Below are 20286 nucleotides of genomic sequence, written 5' to 3'. Positions count from 1 at the left end.
GTAGAATTATGTGAGCTCCTAGAACCGAGTTGTGATTTTAGGACCTGATCTAGCTTCTTGGGCTTAAAAGATAATTAAGCTTTATGCTCTTCTTCATGGTGGAGCGCATTGGGCTGAAACATGGTGGAACTAGATGAATTCATCAGCCAAGGACCAGCCCTCCCCTAGAAAAAACGTGTTCATCTGAAAGCAGCCTTTGAATACAACCCTGTGTGTCTCCCAGTCATCTCTTTGCTATGATGGGCAAACTTGTTGGATCTTTTTCCATAAACTTTTCTTTAAAAAAGTTTGTTGGTTTTTTTTTTTTGTTTGCTTGGTTTGGTTTTTTTTTGTTTTGTTTTTGGTTTTTGTTTTGTTTTTTCCCTCAAAGAATGAGTTTTTCGAGACTGATATCTCTGGTAATTAGAAACCTTTTACTAACTTTTGATCTGAATTTATTCGTGGTCAAGTTGAACTCATTTGTTTTTGTGCCAACCTTGTCCTCTGGACCTTGACAATGATGCATTTATTCACTCTCTCTCTGTGTTTATAAACAGAGAGCGTACCCTCTTTCAGTCTTTGTTTTCATAGGCTAATCAAGCCAACCTTTTCAGTCTTTTCTCACACAAATCAGCTTTTTTGTGCACCAGTTCCATTGTAATTTTAATACAGCTGGTCATAATTGTGCACATTATTGCAGATGAAATCCAACCAATCCTTTGTAGAGTAGCATTAATATTTTCACTTCCTGTATGGTAGCTGTAGGCAGTGCAATGTATTTTGGGCTGTCCTTGAGTAAACAATAGTAATAGAGAACTGGCGGCAGCAATGGGCATAGGAAGATGACCCTGACTGTTTAATGAAGGAAAACACTCGAGACACATGAATTTAAAATAAAAAGGACATTCATTTCATTTAAAAAGAGCAAAAGAAAGTGCTGAAAATCATACAAATGCGCCTTTTTTTAGTTCTATTAAATAAAATCTAAGCTTACTGTACACTTGTGATTTAAGAGTCATAGTACATATATAATTTTACTATCCTGGTATTTTGAGGTTATATTTACTATTGTGAAGAGAAAAAGAAACAAGCAGAAACAGACAGAGTGTTAGAAATCCATTGTAATATTTCTTAAGGCATATTTGATCATGACTACATTCAAATCTATGATTCCTGCAAATTTTAAATAAAGAATTGCACCATCTGCTTTAAGGTCCTGAAGAAACAGGAATAATTATCTTCCTCAGCTGACTGCACTGATCAGAGGAGATTTGTGTTATTTGCAAAGGTCTAATACAATGTATTCTGCTTTAGAAAATTATGAATCCTTTCATTTTATAGGAACAACTCCCCTCCCCCTACACACACATTGCTATTATGATACACAGTCTTCAAGCAAATCTACTGTGTTACATTAAATAGCAACTAATGGGACTGTAAAAATTAAGGAACTCTTTCCAGGCATTATAGCATTTAGAGTGAGCAATTAAAATAACAGATGTTACCTCGAAAAGCCTAAGCAGATTCCTGATCACAAAACTGAAGGTGGTATTTCCTTCTTTATCACTATACTCTGTAAGTGTGTTGTATCCCCTTAGCACAGTGATGGAAAAGGAAATCAATTCAATCCTATTTTGGTATATAAATTATTTGAACCATATGTGGATTTTGCCAAACAATGCATTTTGACTGTAATAAATCATCTAAAATTTTCAAATTAGGAGGCCAGAGAAGCAGTGTTACAATTACTTAGTCACGAGTCTAATTTAGCCAAAACAGGCACACACACAGAGATAGCTAAATTGTCAAAGATTCATGTAAGCAGCAAAATGGACATAGCTCTGAGGTCATCAACAGCAAATGGACAACCATATCAAATGGACTTGAATATAAAGATAGCTGTGTTACGCACCACACAGTAAGGGGCCCCTAAATAACTGCATTTCCAAATCTTGCACTGATTTCGTGGGGGCGCTGTAACCTCATTACTGAACTGGTAAAATGTTGCCATAAGCAAGCAATGTTATGCAACTTTCACCATTCAGGAAATATTCAAGCTTCTGTTGTAATTTGAACATAATGATAAGGAAAAACAGGACAAAGCATGATACTTTCCATAACCTTACCTACAAATCTTATTTATTGCTAATCTCATTTCTGTGTTTGCAAAATATTGAGATTATTAACATTTTGAAACACGTGTTAAAAGTAAGTTACTTAAGTGGGAATATGGATTTACGTCCAGAAGCAGATTAAGCGGAGATGGCATTAAACATGTTCACATTCTTTAAAACAGATAGCAGGAATGACTAAACGAAATAAAGAGATTTTAATGACTAGAGTTTACAGCAGTTTGTCAGAATGAAGTTAATTGTGGCTTTCACCCATTTCACATATAAGACTATAAAACTAATAAGGGACAATGTATGGTTCTCTGCATACATCATTCAGCTCTCCTAAATGATGGGACCACAGCCCAGAGGAAGAGTTTTGGAATGAAGAAGGCAATTAAGTGGTAACCACTTTGATTGTGCTGCCATTTAATCTGCTGCAATGTGCAAATAACAATGCTTAGAAAGCAGTTTCATTTTTTATTTTCTCCAACAGAGATTCCCCAGGGAATTCAAGGGTTCTGCTTTTCATAAAACAAATGGAAAACGTGAATGTCCTCAAATATATGAACTGTGTTGTTCAATGTCTTATATAGAAAGTTACTTCATATACTGACTTGCCATATTTTAGCTGACAAGCATTCATGGAAGAACCTATTTCAGTTTAAAAAATAGAATTTCCATTTAATTTTCTTTTTTTTTTTCTTCAGAAACATTTGTACAGGATTAATGGTGCACAACAATGTTCACTTGACAGTTACCTCATTTATAATGATCCAGTGACAGTCGAAAGCAACCAAATTAGTCTCCACGACCTGAAACAGAGAACAAACCAGCTATCAGTCAGCTTGCTTGTGAAAGCCAGGAAAAAAATTAAGTTGATGCTCTCTGCAAATGACAAAACATGAAGCACATGCTCTCTAAGACCTGTTACTCAACTGAGGCTGAAGAACCTTTAAGAAATTCTGCAGAAGCATGTGTGTTATTGTTTGACTTGCTAATTAAACTTGGAAAATACATTTCCTTGCTGGCATCAAAGAAAAGAATGTGTTTCAGTTGAATGAGGAGAAAATGAAATTGTTGTTGCCTTAGCATTATGTGTTGAGAGGGAGCAACAGAGAGGAAGGCAGAAAATTAATATCAAGCAACTCTTGTTAGATTTCTGTAGTTCATGCCCCTAAGGTGTTTTCAGTGTATTGCTGCCCTCAAAGCCTGAGAATTAAAAAACCCAACCCAAATAAACCCACGCCATAAATGGTAGGGTTCACAGAAATGCAAAACTGCTGGGAGGAAAGGGTTCTCTTGAAAAAGAGGGCTTTCACAGGAATGATGAATGACCACCTTCCACAGGATCCATGCACAGAGGGCCTCTAATCCTCCTCCCACACATGATCTTTCCTTTGCTGAAAATTATTTCCAGGGGTTGTCTCCATGCTGGACTTAAAATGTACTTCCTAACTGATCTTTCACTCAGCCCTATTCTTTCCCTCCTTGAATCCACTACGGTTTTGTGGCGAGTCATGTTTGATTCACCTTCACCGTGGAAACAGTAAGCAGGGAAAAATACATTTGGTCTGCTTTCATTAGCTAGGAAAGAAATCATCGACAGGAAGGAGGCCAGAGAAAGACTGCAGGGAAAGCTGGACACCTTTACTTTTTTTTTCTTTTTTTTAAATTAAATTAAATTATCATTGACCTTGAAATAGTTTTAAACCCAAATTAATCCTGTTTTATTTGTATAATCACCATGTTCACCTTGAGTCACAATTCAAAAGTACTGGACTCTTAAAAGTGCATTGAATCCCACACATAAAAAAATGAAAAATTGAAAAAAGGTTTGGGACTTACAATGTTTTAAAGTAAAATAGAGGACTAGGGCTGAGTGTTATTACTTGGACCATTGCACAGCAGTCATATTTGGCTTCTAATGTTGACCAACACGAACAGCAGTTTCCAAGGGTGATTGCAATTTATATTGTGCCATGTTGTCGTGGTTTAAGCCCAGACAGTAATTCAGAACCACGCAGCCACTCGCTTACTCCCCCACCTGCATCCCAGAGGGATGGGGAGGAGAATTGAAAGAATGTAACTCCCACGGGCTGAGGTAAGAACAGTCCAGTAACTAAGGTATAACACAAACCACTACTGCTACCACCAGTAATAATAATGATAAGCGAAATAACAAGGGGAGAGAATACAACCGCTCACCACCTGCTGATCGATACCCAGCCCTACTAGAGCAGTGATCTACCCCTTGTGGGTAACTGCCCCCAGTTTATATACTGGGCATGACGTGCTGCAATATGGAATACCCCTTTGGCTAGTCTGGGTCAGGTGTCCTGTCTCTGCTTCCTCCTGGCTTTGCCTCCTCCCTGTCAGAGCATAAGACTCAGAAAGTCCTTGATTGGAGTAAACATTACTTAGCAACAGCTAAAAACCATTGGTGTTATCAGCACTGTTCCCAGGCTGAAAGTCAAAACCACAGCACTGCACCAGCTACTAAGAAGGATAAAAATGTCTGCTACTGCTGAACCCAGGACACATGTCCAAAGGAAAACAATTTATCTGACCACAAATCTTAAGAGCAGCAAAAGATCCCGTACTGATAACCTTCTTTATTAATTGAGAGGCAATTAAAATTGGGGGTCACTGCTTATTCAGTAGAATGATAGGCAAGATTGGAAACTCTGATCTGGAGAAACTGGTGTCCATACTGTACATATAGAAAAGGACAGAAACTGAGTAAGTTTCTGAGTAAGATCACTGAGTAAGTAATGAGAGGCATTACAAAAGGCTCAGCCAGGATGGTTAAACTGGAGCATGGCTCTTCTAATCAGATGTCTCATATCAAGCCAGTTGGAAGACAAACACATTCAGGAACCCAGAAAGTTTAAAAATGGACTGGATAGTAACAAAGTTCTCAGGGAAGCATTTGCTGCTTATATAAAGTTCCCAAGCAAAGGAAGTTTATCCCATCTACAACACAAGGGAAGCCATTTAAATTTTCCATATGATAATGAAGCAGACAATTCTGCCAGTCAATCTACATACATTTCTGCTGAAAGCAATCAGAATTAAAACACAATAAAACAAAAGCAAACTTCAAAAACCCTCCCAAAACAGAACATCTGACATATTTTCTGGCTTCTTGTCAGGTTCCTAGCAGCCTAGTCCCTCCTAACTTCTGGCTCCAAGATGTCCCACTAGCAATACTTGCCCTGCCTTAACTACTTTTGCTCAAGATGAGGTCTCCTAAGATTCCTGTGGCTCCAAGGCAGCCTGCCAGAGGGATGCCCTCAGAGTCAAGGCTTCTAGTGGTGTTAGGGGAATGACAAAGATAATTATTTTCCACAAAGCGTTCCTAAGCTCTTTCCTTGTTTCAGAATGGCAGTCAACATAAACTTCAGAATGAAGGAATCGACAAAATGAAAATTCACATTTTCTGTTTTGTTTTTTTTTTAAATAACAGAGTAAAAGACTTCTTCTTTGTGTCTGAAGTTTCAGCTGATCACATTTAATGCACTTTATCTTCCATTAAAACTTTGGTTTCAGTTAATTTAGCTTCTTTAGAAATACTTGGTTCTGTGTATCTTCCTTGTTCAGGCTCTCAAATTTCAATCAAACAAGGCTTTTTTTAAAGGAGCAGGGTTCTAAGTGTCAAACTCATACACTGCTTCAGCCAGACTCTGAAAAGAGCTTACTGGTCTCACAAGTCACTCTTGATTTCAAACATGTCAGGCTACCTGTGACGGATTTATTCACAACTTGCAAACAATAAAACAAAATGCATTCATTTTTTAGCTTCACTTGAAACTCCTCAGCAGAAAGATCATGTTTTATACATTAAAGTTTATGCATTCATGAATCTAGTTGATACTAAAGCCATTTTCAAAAAGCTTATATCTAATTGAGATGAACTTGTAATGCACTCAGAGACATTCAAATTAAGATATTCTAAGTTTAGGTGGGCCAGGAATAGCCCCTGGTTTAAGAATTCACTTTCTCTTTCAGTCTGCCTGAAAAAAGCTGCTTTCTGGCATTTTCCTTAGTCTGTCCATCCAAAGCTTGTGTTACTATTGACAGTGGTTGCTTAAAAAGATGACAAATGATGCCCTGAGAAAGTTGCTAGGGGTTTTGCAAATTTTCACATTTTATTTTATTTGATGAAATATAGATCTATATCTAAAGCGGGACTCATCATTAGATTTAGATTTCAAGGCCATCTTTTCACCCTTAGGTAGTTTGGTCTTACTTGATGAAATCCTAGCCCCACTGATAGCACTCTTAAAAAAGCTGTCCATTTCAACAGGATCATGGTGCTCCATCTCAGTTCCCTCACTTCTGAGCATCTCTTCTCCCTGTATGGCCTACATTGTCCATTGTAAGTGACACTGAAGTTAGGCAGTGCACACTCTATGTCTGCATTAATTGCTTATACTATTATTATCATCATTAATAGGCTCATGATGTTTTCCAATTGTACTTTCTATGATTTTCAGGGCAAAAGAATGCACAGACACCTACACTGTTTTACAGGAAATAATTACAATGCTATGTAAACCTTCGCTTTTGATGCTTGCAAAGGAAAAGGTCATTCAATCCTAAAGTTTTCTTCAAACACTAACAGTAATCATATGCATAATCTTACAGTCAGAAGATACTCTTGATCAGCAGTTATTAAGCATGAGTTTACAGGTTTGAGAATATCAGTCCAAATACATAAACATATAAAAATACCTAAAGCCAGCAGCGACACAGCCTAGATCCAATTATTCGTCAGTAAAGCAGTCATTACTTAGACATAGTAAGCCTTTACATGACACAATACTCCCCAATGCCCTTGTCTGCCTACTGAATCTGCTGTTTTGTTTACTTAAAAAAGCCACTGCATATTCACTTGGAAGGGATGACAGCAAACAAGATGATTAAAGTAAAGAAAAAAAAACCAAAACCAACCACAAAAGAACACTGCTGGTTCTGCCTAAAATGGATCATAACCTAAAAATGAATGTAACACAGCTTCAATAAAAATATATAATACAGTTGTGTAGAAAGTTTCTATGACTAATATGATCAGAAAGTTAAAACACGTATTAGTTATGTGAGTGACAATCTTTTTCTAGTTGAAATTCACATTTACAGGCATATCAAGTGAGCTGGCATGAACTTCTGATCTGTGCCAGGGAATAATGAATGTACAAAATAATGCTTGCAAAGGCATAAGGGTAGTAATGAAAAGAATCTGATAGCCTGTACATTAGAAGCAGTAAAGCAATTTGATGGGGGTGTGTAGGAAGTAGGGGCTTCAAGACCCAAAGCACGTGAATACAAAGCAAGTTTCAGATTCATCTACTGGTTCTGCTGGCCCTGCAACAGGAAGCAGCTCTGTGTGCTCCTGAAAGGCAAGGGACAGATTGGAAATTTTCATATAAGATAGAAGGCAGGTAAACGTATTGCTCAGACAGCTCATCTCTTAAGCTAAAACTGAGAAAAATGAGCGTGCATTCAAACACCAAAATCCTTGAGATATTAAATTGAGGGTAGTTGACCCTTCCCAAAACAAAGAAAACCATTCACATACTTGACAAATCCTCTTCACACTTCCTCTAGGGGAAATCGTACAAGAATTCAGCTGTGGGTTACTAAACACACAAAGCTATATTCAATGCAGAAAGCTCTCTCAAGCTAAACGTATCTGCTCTCCCTCAGGTATTCTCTTACAGCCATCTTTGGAAATAAGACACTGAAACATTTTTTGAGCAAGCCAAAATGTCTGTTTTTGTGCTTCCAAATATATTTTGCTTTCTTAATTGTGATGAATCACGCTAGAACTACTTAAAAGAAGCAAAAACTTATGAATCCCGTATCAACTGTTGTGCAGTTCAGGCTGTTTTTTTTTTTTCTGAAACAGTAAATATTTGAAACAATACTAAAAATATACATTTATGCTCTTGAGATGGCATTTCTGTTGTGCCATTGATTACCTTCACTGTGCAGGAATATACGTAACCAGATGAATGCGATTGTGAACGGGGGAGCTTGCATCTTGCAGTTTAATGCCCATAGCAACGCAAACATTCCTGTCTTACACAACTAAATTGGTGTCAAAGAATAAGCAGAGGACAGCCAATATAGCTAACAACTTCAGAGAACAACTTTTTTTCTGAATTCAGCATTTTCTCATCTCTAGGCTGTTAGCATTTAGCTGTTTTTAATGTGATATCATGTAATTCTCCAGTACTAAGAATCAAAGCAGCAAGTTAGCAGGCCAGTTCTCAAATAGACTTCATAAAACTGCAGAAAGACTGAAAAAGAAATTCACTCTCTATCCACTCAACCACTGCTCAGAGTTCACATCGGAGTATTTGAAAACATTGTGTCATTGGTTGCATAAGTCTTGCAGCAAATGATTCAGCCCGTTGAGTACGCAGTGCCATTCATACGCCATCATAGAAATCCACAGCAACAGATATAAAAGACCATTCTTAACATCTTTGTAACTTCAGAAATGTGTTCATGTCAAACTCCAGCAGTTCTCCTAACACCCTAAAAGTAAATGAAACTTCTGCTTCATGAGGAAGGTGTTCCGCTTAGTCAAACACAGATGCTATTGAACTGATGAGCAAGAACATGGATGAAGCAGAAAATAATTCTCTTTTTTTAAAGAATTCAACTACACACCAAAGGAGATTTTGCAGAGAGAAAAAAAAAATGCTGTCAAGGAGACAAGTGATGAGCAAGGACAAACCATCTGTCACTGGCAGTAACTCCAGAACTTCTGAATCTTTGGAAGAGCCTGGCAATTTATCACAACTATTTCAACATTCTACATTTTAACCTTTGAATGGGATAAATGCAAGACAAACAAATAAACCAACAGTAGTGCCAGAATGCAAGCTTTTCATCTGTGCAATAATAAGCAGGCAAGAAAAACAGTTTCCCAACCAAAAGGGCATATAAATTAATGGAAAATGATATAAAAGGTTCTCTACATGCCTTCTTTCTCATACATATGGACCCACAGGTGTGGGCCAACCTACAAGACAGAGATCAGAACCCTTACAAAGGAAACTTCTGCATTTGCAAAATTAATCTCCACACACGTGCAACAAGTCAGACAAGTCTTGCAAACATCTAATGAGCAGTAACGTGGCATGCATAAAAAGATCCACACAAAATCTGGCCATCTCAAGTATCTGCTACATAGGGGAGAGCTCCTGGGTTCCAGTTTTATGTTTGCTACAGCTGGGACTGCTTTACAACAAGCCACCCAGCTGCCTTGGCTGGCCTTCCTGTGGTAGTGACTATGAACCTCTTTCTGCTGGACCATCACCATTTGATGAGGTCTTCTTCCCACAAAAGCCAACAGATGGCATTGTATAATCCTTTGCTTTGGAAATGGCTAGTATTGACATAATTTAGAAAGTGATTCAGAAAGTTAGCTTTACCCAGAGTTCAGCTGGGACACAAACTCCATGCTAACCTCTTTTAAACATCCTCTGTCTACAATATGCCCCATTTATGTGGTCTTCTAATCTGAACTCCACTCTTCCAGCTGGAAGACTGGTAAATTACTTTGTTCCAATAGCACTAGATTTGTTGATGATGTCTTTTCCCAGACCAACCTCTTGGAGTCACCACTGCTGTTTTATAGCTGAATATATAACTCAACCTAACTTTCTCTTCCAGGGACAAAGAAATTTGCTGATCACTAAGATATGATAAAAACCAGGCTTCCTGTACATATATGTGAGACAGAACCCCTTCCCCTCGCAAACAAAACAAAACAAATGCCAACCATCAAACTATAAAACAAATAGAAGTCAGATGCCATTTCTTAACATTTTCTTTAACTGAAGAGATGCGATTTGACTAGTTTGGGTACCTAGAGCAGTCTTGTGTAGTACTGACAGCTTCTCAAGCAAAGCAAAATATGAAAAGTTAGACTATTAAATAGCTATTGTATGGGTAGTAGTAAGAATGTTAGGGGATAAACTGAAGGCTACCTTAACTAACTTTAAGTTTGGAAAGGTAAATTCTTGAGTATGTTGCGCTGGGCTAAATGCTATTTAGTATGTCATACTGAGCTAAACAAGCACTGCAGGACCCGTGCATGGAAATCCTGAGCTTGTCTCCAAGTTTTTAATTGTGTGTGTCTACTTCTGCCCATGCCCGCCTCTCTTTCTTCCTCCCCTTCCCCCTTGTTTTTTATTTCTAGCTGCTAGTTCACTAAATCATCACCATTTTGTCAGGGTATCTACACCATTTCTTCCTGCTGGTGCCACAGCAAGACCTCTTCTGTGTCTCTGCTCTTAGCCTTTGAGCTTCTCAGTAGGGAAATCAGTTGCTGATTTATAAAGCTCATTCTTGCACACCAGAAACTAAAGCTCATAAAAATCTCTCTTCACTGAAGGCAATATTTTTGGAATCTAATTTTAATCTCTATCCATTTTGACTCTTGAGAGGGAAAAAGACCACGCATGGCAGTACCTATTTTTATTCTTATGGAGAATTGTCTCTTTCTGTCATTCCTTTCCCTCAAGTTCCTTCTAAACAAAAAGCTGAATACATTGGGTGAAACCTGACAGAAAAATCCCTAGGCCACTAGTCATCTAGTTACCAACAATAAAAGCATGCTTCTATAGCACTTGGGGGGAAAGATGTTTTCTAGGTTCCTCCTAAGGACAGATGAAATGACTGACATGGCTTCATTTGCTTGTCTCATAGAGAGCATTTCTTGAAAAAGAAATAGTTGAAGTACTGATCAGTTTTCCCTTTTTTCAGATTTATTTCAAAAGGTGATACTTTTAAACAAAAGAATTCTGTTATTCCCCTAAATAATTAGTTTTATATTGAGTTGGCTTGCCATTCTAATTATATCTGAAACAAGTAAAGCTCCAGGGAAGACTTCATCTCCCTTGCCCTAAGACTGTAAGAGATTGAGGCAGTTCAAGTAAAGAAATCAGCCCCATGCTAAAGAAAACAAGTAAACGGTTAAATGTTAAATAAAAGTGAATAAACACAGCATTAATACTTCAGTGAGTATGACCATAGGCTTGTACTGAGGATAAAACACCCAAAAAATGTTCTGTCTGGTAGAAATGTCCCTTTTGAATTTTTCATTTCCTTCATTATTGAGAAAAGCTAATGTATTTATTTTATAGGACCCTGAAGCCATACATCTTCCTCTGAGGTCAGCCAGTAGACTATAGGTTTAAAACAATAATAATAATGTTAAAACAATACCAATAAATAATTTAAGCATCTTTCATTTTAAGGATTATTCTGTTCTTAGAGTCACTTTTCTGCTATTTTCAAATTTATTTTTTGATTTATAATCCAATTATCTTTTAGAAAGTATTTCTAATATCCATTCTGAAAAAATAAAAAGACCCAAACCAAAACCAAAACCCCACCACAGATCTGCTCTGAAACTACTTGGCTTCACCTCAGGACCATGAGCATATTACACTGCTGCACTGGAAGAGAGTTGCTAGGAAACAAAAGAATACTATTCTCAATGAAAATAATGTGCTATAACATGATGTACCATAACATATAATGTAACTATAACATATATATATATATATATATATATGTCCTCATGGGGGACTTCAACCACCTTGATAGCTATTGGAGGGACAGTACGGCCCGGCACAAGCAATCCAGGAGGTTCCTCAATTGTGTGGAAGATAATTTCCCTCTGCAAGTAATAGAGAAGCCAACAAGGAGAGGTGCCGTGCTTGACCAACAGGGAAGGGCTGGCTGGATATGTGATGCTCCAGGGCAGCCTTGGTTGTAGCAATCATGAGATGGTTGAGTTTGAGATCCTCAGGACAGTGAGAAGAGCGTGCAGCAAGCTCACTGCCCTGGACTTCAAGAGAGCAGACTCTGGCCTCTTCAGGAACCTGCTTAGGAAGGTTCCATGGGATACAGCCCTAGAGGGCAGGGGTGCCCAAAACTGTTGGTTGATATTCAAGGATCACCTGCTACAGGCTCAGGAGTGTTGCATCCCAACTAGAAGGAAGTGCAGCAGGAGGGCCAGGAGACCTCCTTGGATGGATAACAAGCTCCTGAGGAAACTTTGAGGGAAAAAAAGAGGCTTATAAAGCGTAGAAGCAAGGACAGGCGGCCTGGGAAGAAATCAGGGATATTGTCCAGGAAGGTAGGGACCAGGTTAGGAAAGCTAAGGCCCAGTTAGAATTAAACTTGGCTAGGGATGTTAAGGATAACAGGAAGGGATTCTATACGTACATTGCAAATAAAAGACAGACTAGAGGTAACGTGGGCCCCCTCAGGAAGCTCTCAGGAGAACTGGCTACACAGGATTTGGAGAAGGCTGAGGTTCTGAATGACTTCTTTGCCTCAGTCTTCACTGGCAAAGGCTCTGACCAAACCACCCAAGACTTGGAAGGCAGATGTGGGGACTGTGAGAATGAAGACCCTAGGCCCACTGCAGGAGAGGATCTGGTTTGAGACCATCTTAAGAACCTGAACGTGCAAAAGTCTATGGGACGTGATGAACTCCATCTGCGGGTCCTAAAGGAGCTGGCAAATGAAGTTGCTAAGCCGCTAGCCATCATATTTGAAAAATCATGGCAGTCAGGTGAAGTTCCCAATGACTGGAAAAAGGGAAATATAACCCCCATTGTCAAGAAGGGGAAAATGGATGACCCGGGGAATTACAGACCAGTCAGTCTCATCTCTGTGCCTGGCAAAATCTTGGAGCAGATTCTCCTGGATGGCATGCTAAGGCACATGAAAATCAACAAGGTGCTTGGTGACAGCCAGCAGGGCTTCACTAAGGGGAAATCCTGCCTGACCAATTTGGTGGCCTTCTATGATGGGGCTACAGAACTGATGGACAGGGGTAGAGCAGTTGATGTCATCTACCTGGACTTGTGTAAAGCGTTCAACACTGTCCCACATGACATCCTTGTCTCTGAATTGGAGAGACATCAATTTGATGGATGGACCACTCGGTGGATAAAGAACTGGCTGGATGGCCACACACAAAGAGTTGTGGTCAATGGCTCAATGTCCGGCTGGAGAACAGTAATGAGTGGTGTTCCTCAGGGATTGGTGTTGGGACCGGTCTTGTTTAACATCTTCATAGCTGACATGGACAGTGGGATTGAATGCGCAAGTTTGCTGCTGACACCAAGCTGTGTGGTTCGGTTGATACGCTGGAGGGAAGGAATGTTCAAATTTAAACAGGGAAAGTTTAGATTGGATATAAGGAAGAAGTTCTTTACTGTTAGGGTGGTGAGGCACTGGAATGGGTTGCCCAGGGAAGCTGTGAATGCTCCATCCCTGGCGGTGTTCAAGTCCAGACTGGACAGAGCCTTGGGTGACATGGTTTAGTGGAAGGTGTCCCTGCCCATGGCAGGGAGGTTGGAACTAGATGATCCTAAGGTCCTTTCCTACCCTAACTATTCTAAGATTCTATGAAAACATATATAACACATAATGTAACTATAATGTAGTATAAGTATGAACAATAACGTATGCACTTAGAAACTGCTTATTTCAAAGTACAAAGTCATTCAAACCCCTCAAGTAAACTCAGAAATTCAGATTCATTACTGTTGTACAATTACCTGTACATTGCTTTCTTAAGTAGATTTTATTCATAGCGATAGTACTAAATTGATACCTGATGATCTCCTGATCTTTATCTGTTTTTTGTTTTGTTTTGGTGGTTGGTTTTTTGTTGACAATTTGTTTTTCTGTTGTTGTGGTGGTAGTGGTGGTTGTTTTCCTTTGCTGACATTTTGCTGGTTTTTTTTTTTGTTTGCTTGGGTTTCTTTTTTTTAAAGCTGAATTCCGTTTGGAAGTTTGAAATCCAAGCAGAAAACTTTGAGTATTTGGGTTGTACATAGGCTTTCAATCAAACTTGTTGTCATCATCACTGATTGTGAAGAATCAAACCAAAGAAGCCTAAATCTATGCTGAAGTCTCAAAATTTCCTCCTCTGTATGAATTAAGAGCTGGAGTCAGAGATTTTTCCCAGCCGTGCTATTTTTTTAAACACTTTGCTATCTCCCACACTTGAACACGTTCAGGAGTTAACCTTTCAGAGAACCCACTGTAGAGTGAAGGCTGTTGACAAGACCTGCAACAGAGGAAAAATAATTGCCTTGCTGATTTTGACTTTTCTGTAAGCAGCTCCACCAAGAAGAGAATTTTTCAACAGGGAAAGATGAGGTTTAATGAAGGTTTTCCATAGATTTATATTTATTCTGCTCTTATTCATAAGTTATTTTTCTAAGCAGAATTAGAAGTTCAATTCCTACATTTAACCCTTTGCATACTTGATGGGCAGCAACAGGTTTCTGCCAAGCCTTACTAATAGGAAGAAATCTTTCAACCTGTTAACATGACATGAGACACTCAAACAGCCATTAACTTTAGGCTTTAAATTGTAAAGAAAAAAGGAATGTCAGTTTGACAATGGATCATTCTTAATGTATGTTTTAGGTAATTAGGCTTCAACTGAAGAGAGCTTTGGAGGCTGCAGGAAAAAAAATACAGATGATAAAATGGTATCTGTCGTATTTTCAACATTTGCTCTTTCTGTATCTCATATAAAATATGCAAATTCAGATTTACTATTTCTTTAAACCCGTTGCCAATTTGGAAATATATATATAATGTTTCTAATTGGGAAGCATGATTAACCAGATAAAATTATCTCTTTAGTAAGCAGTGAACGGTTAAGAGTAAAGAAAAATACACTTGTGAGGAACAAGATTCCTTCCCAGTATGCATTAGTATGGGTTGACAGCTCAGCAAAAGGACATTGATCCAAATGAAACATGTAAAGGAATCATGTAAGGGTAGTATTTTAAATAACCTTGCCCTTCTCATCCATAACTGATTTTACACCTGAGTAATTCTACAGATTGTAGTGCAGTTACTCTTGCTTTCCAATAGTTTAAATGAGAAGAAGAATAGTTAATTAGGATGGAAACCACTGTCAGGAAAAGGGTGAAAAATATGGGGTTTAAGGAAGAACTTGAAGGAAAGAGGTGGAGAATAGCAATACAAGCAATACAAGAACAGGGTAACTGTGTCAGAAAGCGATTTGATAGTGTGAAAAAATACACTGTTTAAAAGTAAGCAAACAAAAAAACCTAAGACAAAACAGCAGTTTTCTTAAGAGCAGCCAATTTCCATTAAAAATTCCTTTAACCTGAGTTTTGTGGATGCTTTCTGTTACTTGGTATGGGTGCTACTGTTTTTAAAGTTCTGAAAAATTCTAAGAACTACTAAACATGTAGGATGGTTTTATATCTTCAAATTGAAAATGCAAAGCTTAGTTCACTTTCTTTTTCCAAGAGTATAAAGGGAATATTTTAGGGCCAGACCCTCTGAATAGCTCTGCATCCGTAAATTGGCCAGATTTTCCTCAAATGTAGCCCCCCCTGTAGGGGCTACAGGATGCTGAGTGCTTTTGAAAACTTGCCCATTCCATTCAGGTTTTTAAATGTGAGTGCCTTGAAAATCCATCCCTGATTATATTGGCAGAATGTTGTTTATTTTATTAGTGATAGGGAAATAAGGTTTCAAATCCTTCTGCATGTGTTAGAAAACCTAACACATCTAGTCTGAATGTGTAGCATGGAAAATGTTAAATATCATACAGAACAGAAGATAACTGTGCTGCTCTTTCTTTTTCTTCCCTCCCCACCTTAAAAACATTTTTTTTGCCAAGCATCAAACTGACGTAATTGAAATAAAGGATTTAATTTTCCTATCACAGGTGTTATTAACAAAAGTAATCATTCAAGTGACAAAATATCACTAAAGCCATCAGCTCTTTTTTTTGCTCTTCGCCTTTATGCTGGTGCCTCTCCTGTCACTTCACGTATCTGTAGAGAACAACAGTGGCAGCGGTTCAAGCAAAATAGCCTGTATTTCTGACTTGCACATAAACTTAGCATTCAGTTTCTCTCCAAGTATGCAGGCTGAAAGCATTATTTCTGGTAATAGGAGTTCAAGAATCAAGAGCAGTTTAATAGAGTTCTAGTTGGTTGCAGCCTTGAAGCTCCCTATGAAAAAAAATCCTTTCAAAAGCAAGTGTAGCAAGACAAAAATCTATTCTATACATATTGAAAATATTCTGACCACCAAATTGCAATATCAAATGTGAAGCCCATCAGCCATTTTGGTTTTTGTGCTTCACAACAGATGAATAAAATGGATCACTTTTACTAAAGGTCTAAATGCATCACAAGCCCAGATCTGCATCAGGACTCACTGAGTCTTAGAGAGGACATGGATAGAAACAGCAGCTTTTTCCATAATGGTTCTAAATTCTCCTAATAAAGTACCACTATATTTTGGGAAATTCTGGTATTACCCTACTTTCAACCAGTCAACTGCATGAGCCTAAGTCAGAATTTAAATATTTCTAATATTACCGTAACATATTTATGAGAAGCAATGTCTGTCCTACCATGTTGAGTGTCCGAACATGCAACACAGTTCAGCTTCAGCTTATTTCCAAGAAACTGCTGGCCAGAAATCTTTTTGTATACCTTAGATCTGAAATCTTTCATATATAACATTAGAAGTTATTAGGAAAATAAGGTTCAAGGTGAATACAAAGTACTCTGTGTATTACCATGTTCCTATAGCTGCTAATGGTTAAGCTAACATAAGTACAACAACTCAGTGAAACTGATACCGGTTAAATTCTATTCCAGCCCCTAAAAGAAAAGATGTGCTTTTTTTTTTCATTGTTGTTTGATACTGGTTTGAAAGTAATTGCATCTTGATCCAAAGCATTCAAGAAGCATCTGTTTTTCTGAGGGACAGATACTGGGGATACAAACATGCCAGAACTGCAGACTCAGGCACACCTGAAAGACAGCTGTGGCTGGGGCAGTAGCTCAGCTCTAATATGGGTCAGATCCTAAAAGAACAGAAAGAACTTTTATCAGTGAAAGAATAGCACAACTGGCACTTATTCCTTTACAGAAGATGAAACTTTCTAGCCATCAAGTATGGGTAGATATTCGAAACCACTTCTGCTCTAAGGTACTGAAAAGGAAACGCAAAAGTATTCTAGAAGAGGCAAAGACTGCAATCATAAGAAAACCAGAAAAGTATCAGCATTTAGCATATATAGTGTAATTTGAGCCATTCCATACAGTTCTTTAATAATTTATAGAGATTAACTTGCTAAGAACTGTATCTCAAATTTTCATTGTGGAACAGCTACCCATTTCTTTTTGCTCACTGAACAAAGAGGCTTAAATTAGATCCTTGCTACCATCTCTTAAAAATAAATTGGAAAGATGTGATGGAGAAAAGTGAAAAGGGTGGGAGAACTTTAACAGGATTTGTGCATTCCAGAAAAGGAAAAGCAGCATGCACTTTGTTAAAAATACAATTAGTTCTGCATTTTAAGTTTGTGAAAGTGATGATAGCCTTAGCCAAATGAGCTATAAAAAAAAAATGAAGACCTTTCTAACTTTTGCAAAAACAAATACTGAAGACCATCCAAGTCTAAGCCCAGATTCCAACTGTATGTTTTTCTTGAAAAGGAGGCTAAACACATTTTTTTGTTTGTTTGTTTATTTGCTTAGTTTAGTTGGATAAACATCAGTAACTTGGCTCATTCTTATGGTAACAGTCTCTCTAAAGTCAGTGTAATTAGTTGAAATTATTCATATGAGGAAAATAATTCATATGTATAAGAGATTACAGGCACAGGTACCTTGATGTAAATTATGAAAGGCACATTACAGAATGTCATAATTTTTCTAGAATCACATTTCTTTTTCCCACTAGTACTGTCAAACATCTTTTTACCTTTAAGCACTGCATTTTTGTAGCGTTCTTTCAATCATCCTTTTTGACTAACCTGAACCAGAGCAGCGATATATCTCTCCTATTTCGACTATTAATATTATGGCCACATGGTCTTTGCTTTTGGACAGTGATAGAAGCAAACTGACAGAACCAATAGCCAGACAATCCTTGAAGTGATAGCCGAGCTTTACACAAGAATGATGAACAAGATAGAACATTATTCTCTCCAAACTGATTGATAGGAAAACCAAGTTGGCTATAAGACTTACTTTCAGCTGGGAGCAAGTACATCAGAAGTAGGCCCGCATGTATATAGAGTGCAAAGCTGAGCCACTTAGAAGAATAAAAAGCAAGAAAAAGAAGAAAAAGGAAGAAAGGGAGAAAGTAAAGGAAAAAATAGATAAAATCACAACATTTTAGGAAGGTCATTATTTGGCGTGATGCAGGAAGTAGGAGAAATACACATCTGTCATGAAGAAATAAATTACAGTGAAGTTTGCTGCTCACATAAGAAAATTCTGAATGTGTGAGTGTAATTATGACCCCTCTCAAGTGCAATCAAATCCCAACTTACTTACAGGCTGCCACTGCCAGGTAGAGCTGTGTCAAATTTCACACAACTTCCTGAGCCATTTCTCGAAGCTGAGTCAGGAACAGGATGTCCCCCATTCTTTCCCCATACAGGAACCTCAAATGCACGCAAGAAGCAAACATGACCACTGAACACTGCAGTGCAATTAAACATAACTGCTCAGACACTGCTAACTAACTGCATCTGAATGCATTTCTACAGCTGCTTTCAGAGATGTCATATTCCCTCTATGTGATGAATGGCACTGCCTACTCTAAGGATGGAACTTATGTCCTTGTCAGCCCCAGATCTCTGCCTTGAGTCACCATGCTTTCTCATCTGCCAATGCCACGTTTGATCTCCATCACTGAAGCACTATCAGGATGAGAACAAAGATTTCAGAGGCAGAGGAAAACTACACTAGCAGAGCCTTTGCTGGGTATTTTATTGCTTTATTCTGGGTATTCCTCACCTCTTTTTTCAGCATTTTTGGCTGCTGCTCCCCTACTGAGCCTTCTCCCTGGCTGTTAGAGCAAGAGCAGCAAGGGATGCTGTGACACACTTGCTCCCACTTCTTGCCACTTGCATAGGTGGTGCCTTTCTGCATGACTTTTTATGAAATTTTTCTTATGTGCACACTAAGAATAATATCTAGAGGAATCAAGATGATTATTTAAAAAAAAAGAGAAAGAAAAGTAATATAGCTGCAATCAAACAAATTTGGAGAAGGGATGGACTTTTTATAGGTATGCATGTTCATGAGTGACAGATATGGATTAAAGCTCAGTGAGAGACAAAAGCTCTAAGGAACCATGAGAAATTCAAGTTCAGATCATTTTCTGCACTGGTGTTCTGGTAGCATGTTACAAAACTTCATTACTGTTATGTTTGATGCTTGCAACATAGGCTACAAACTACAGCTATCTGAAAACCTAACATTGTGCCAACTGAACAAAACAAGCTTATTTTCCTCTTGTCCTACCACACACAATTCATATATACATATATGCATGCACCACATCTTGTCTCATCCTAGATGTTGTCAGCTTTTTCTGAGGGATCAGAAATGTATCTTTGTACATGTGAAAATGTCCTTGACATGAATTACAATCCAGTCCCTAAATTTCTTTCCCAAACCAACCCTTTCCTGGAACACAGAAAGTTTTCCTCATAAACATCACAGAAAATTTCTTCCACAGAAGAAGATTCAGACTTTGATCCCTGACCCTCTGCACATGATAACGTCTCCAAAATGGAAGAGAGGCTATCACAATTGCTTGCTATGTATCTATTTCACTCTCCCTTGAGCAAAAGAAGATAAAAGCAGAGCAGCATCATATTTCTGTCAAAATATGAATCTTCCTGAGTGTACATTACAATAGCAATAGATGACTTTTTGTTTCTTTGTTTGTTTTTTGTTTTACATTTATGGCAATAAAAGACATTTTTATCACTACCGTTTTGCACTTGTATGATATCTAACAATAGCATTCTGGCACATGACAGAGCAATAACTGAAACAAATGAGATACTCCTCCTAGCAAGAAGTTATCACTGTTCTTATGATTATACATTGACATTTTGAAGCAAGGATTATAATATTTGCCTTTACTTTACAAATGCAACAGAAAACTTGGAAGATACAGTTCTGCATATTTCATTCCAACCCCAAAATCAAATTTGATCTGAGAGTAGCCAGGATTAGAAGTAGCATGACAAGAACTCCTGCTTTGGTTCAGTGTAAGGAGGGATATGGGGAAAGGAATGAAGAGTCATACTTCTTCACCTAATTCAACTAAAATA

At 38.0% G+C, this 20286-nt stretch overlaps 1 protein-coding gene across 2 annotated transcripts in view; it reads right to left on the bottom strand.

The window, feature by feature from the left end:
• GRID2 (glutamate ionotropic receptor delta type subunit 2) overlaps nucleotides 1–20286 on the bottom strand; it is a 914338-nt gene that overhangs the window by 415199 nt on the left and 478853 nt on the right. For both annotated transcript variants that reach the window (XM_057417982.1, XM_057417981.1), the window contains exon 5: nucleotides 2852–2905. In XM_057417982.1, coding sequence (XP_057273965.1) covers nucleotides 2852–2905 — 54 coding nt within the window. The remainder of the gene's footprint in view (nucleotides 1–2851; nucleotides 2906–20286) is intronic.

This window comes from Pezoporus wallicus, unplaced genomic scaffold (genome assembly GCF_028554395.1).
Source record: "Pezoporus wallicus isolate ANWC-B61680 ecotype Strahan unplaced genomic scaffold, APGP_CSIRO_Pwel_v1 contig_6999, whole genome shotgun sequence".
NCBI classification, from domain to species: Eukaryota; Metazoa; Chordata; class Aves; order Psittaciformes; family Psittacidae; genus Pezoporus; species Pezoporus wallicus.
This window is presented reverse-complemented; position numbering and strand designations above follow the sequence as displayed.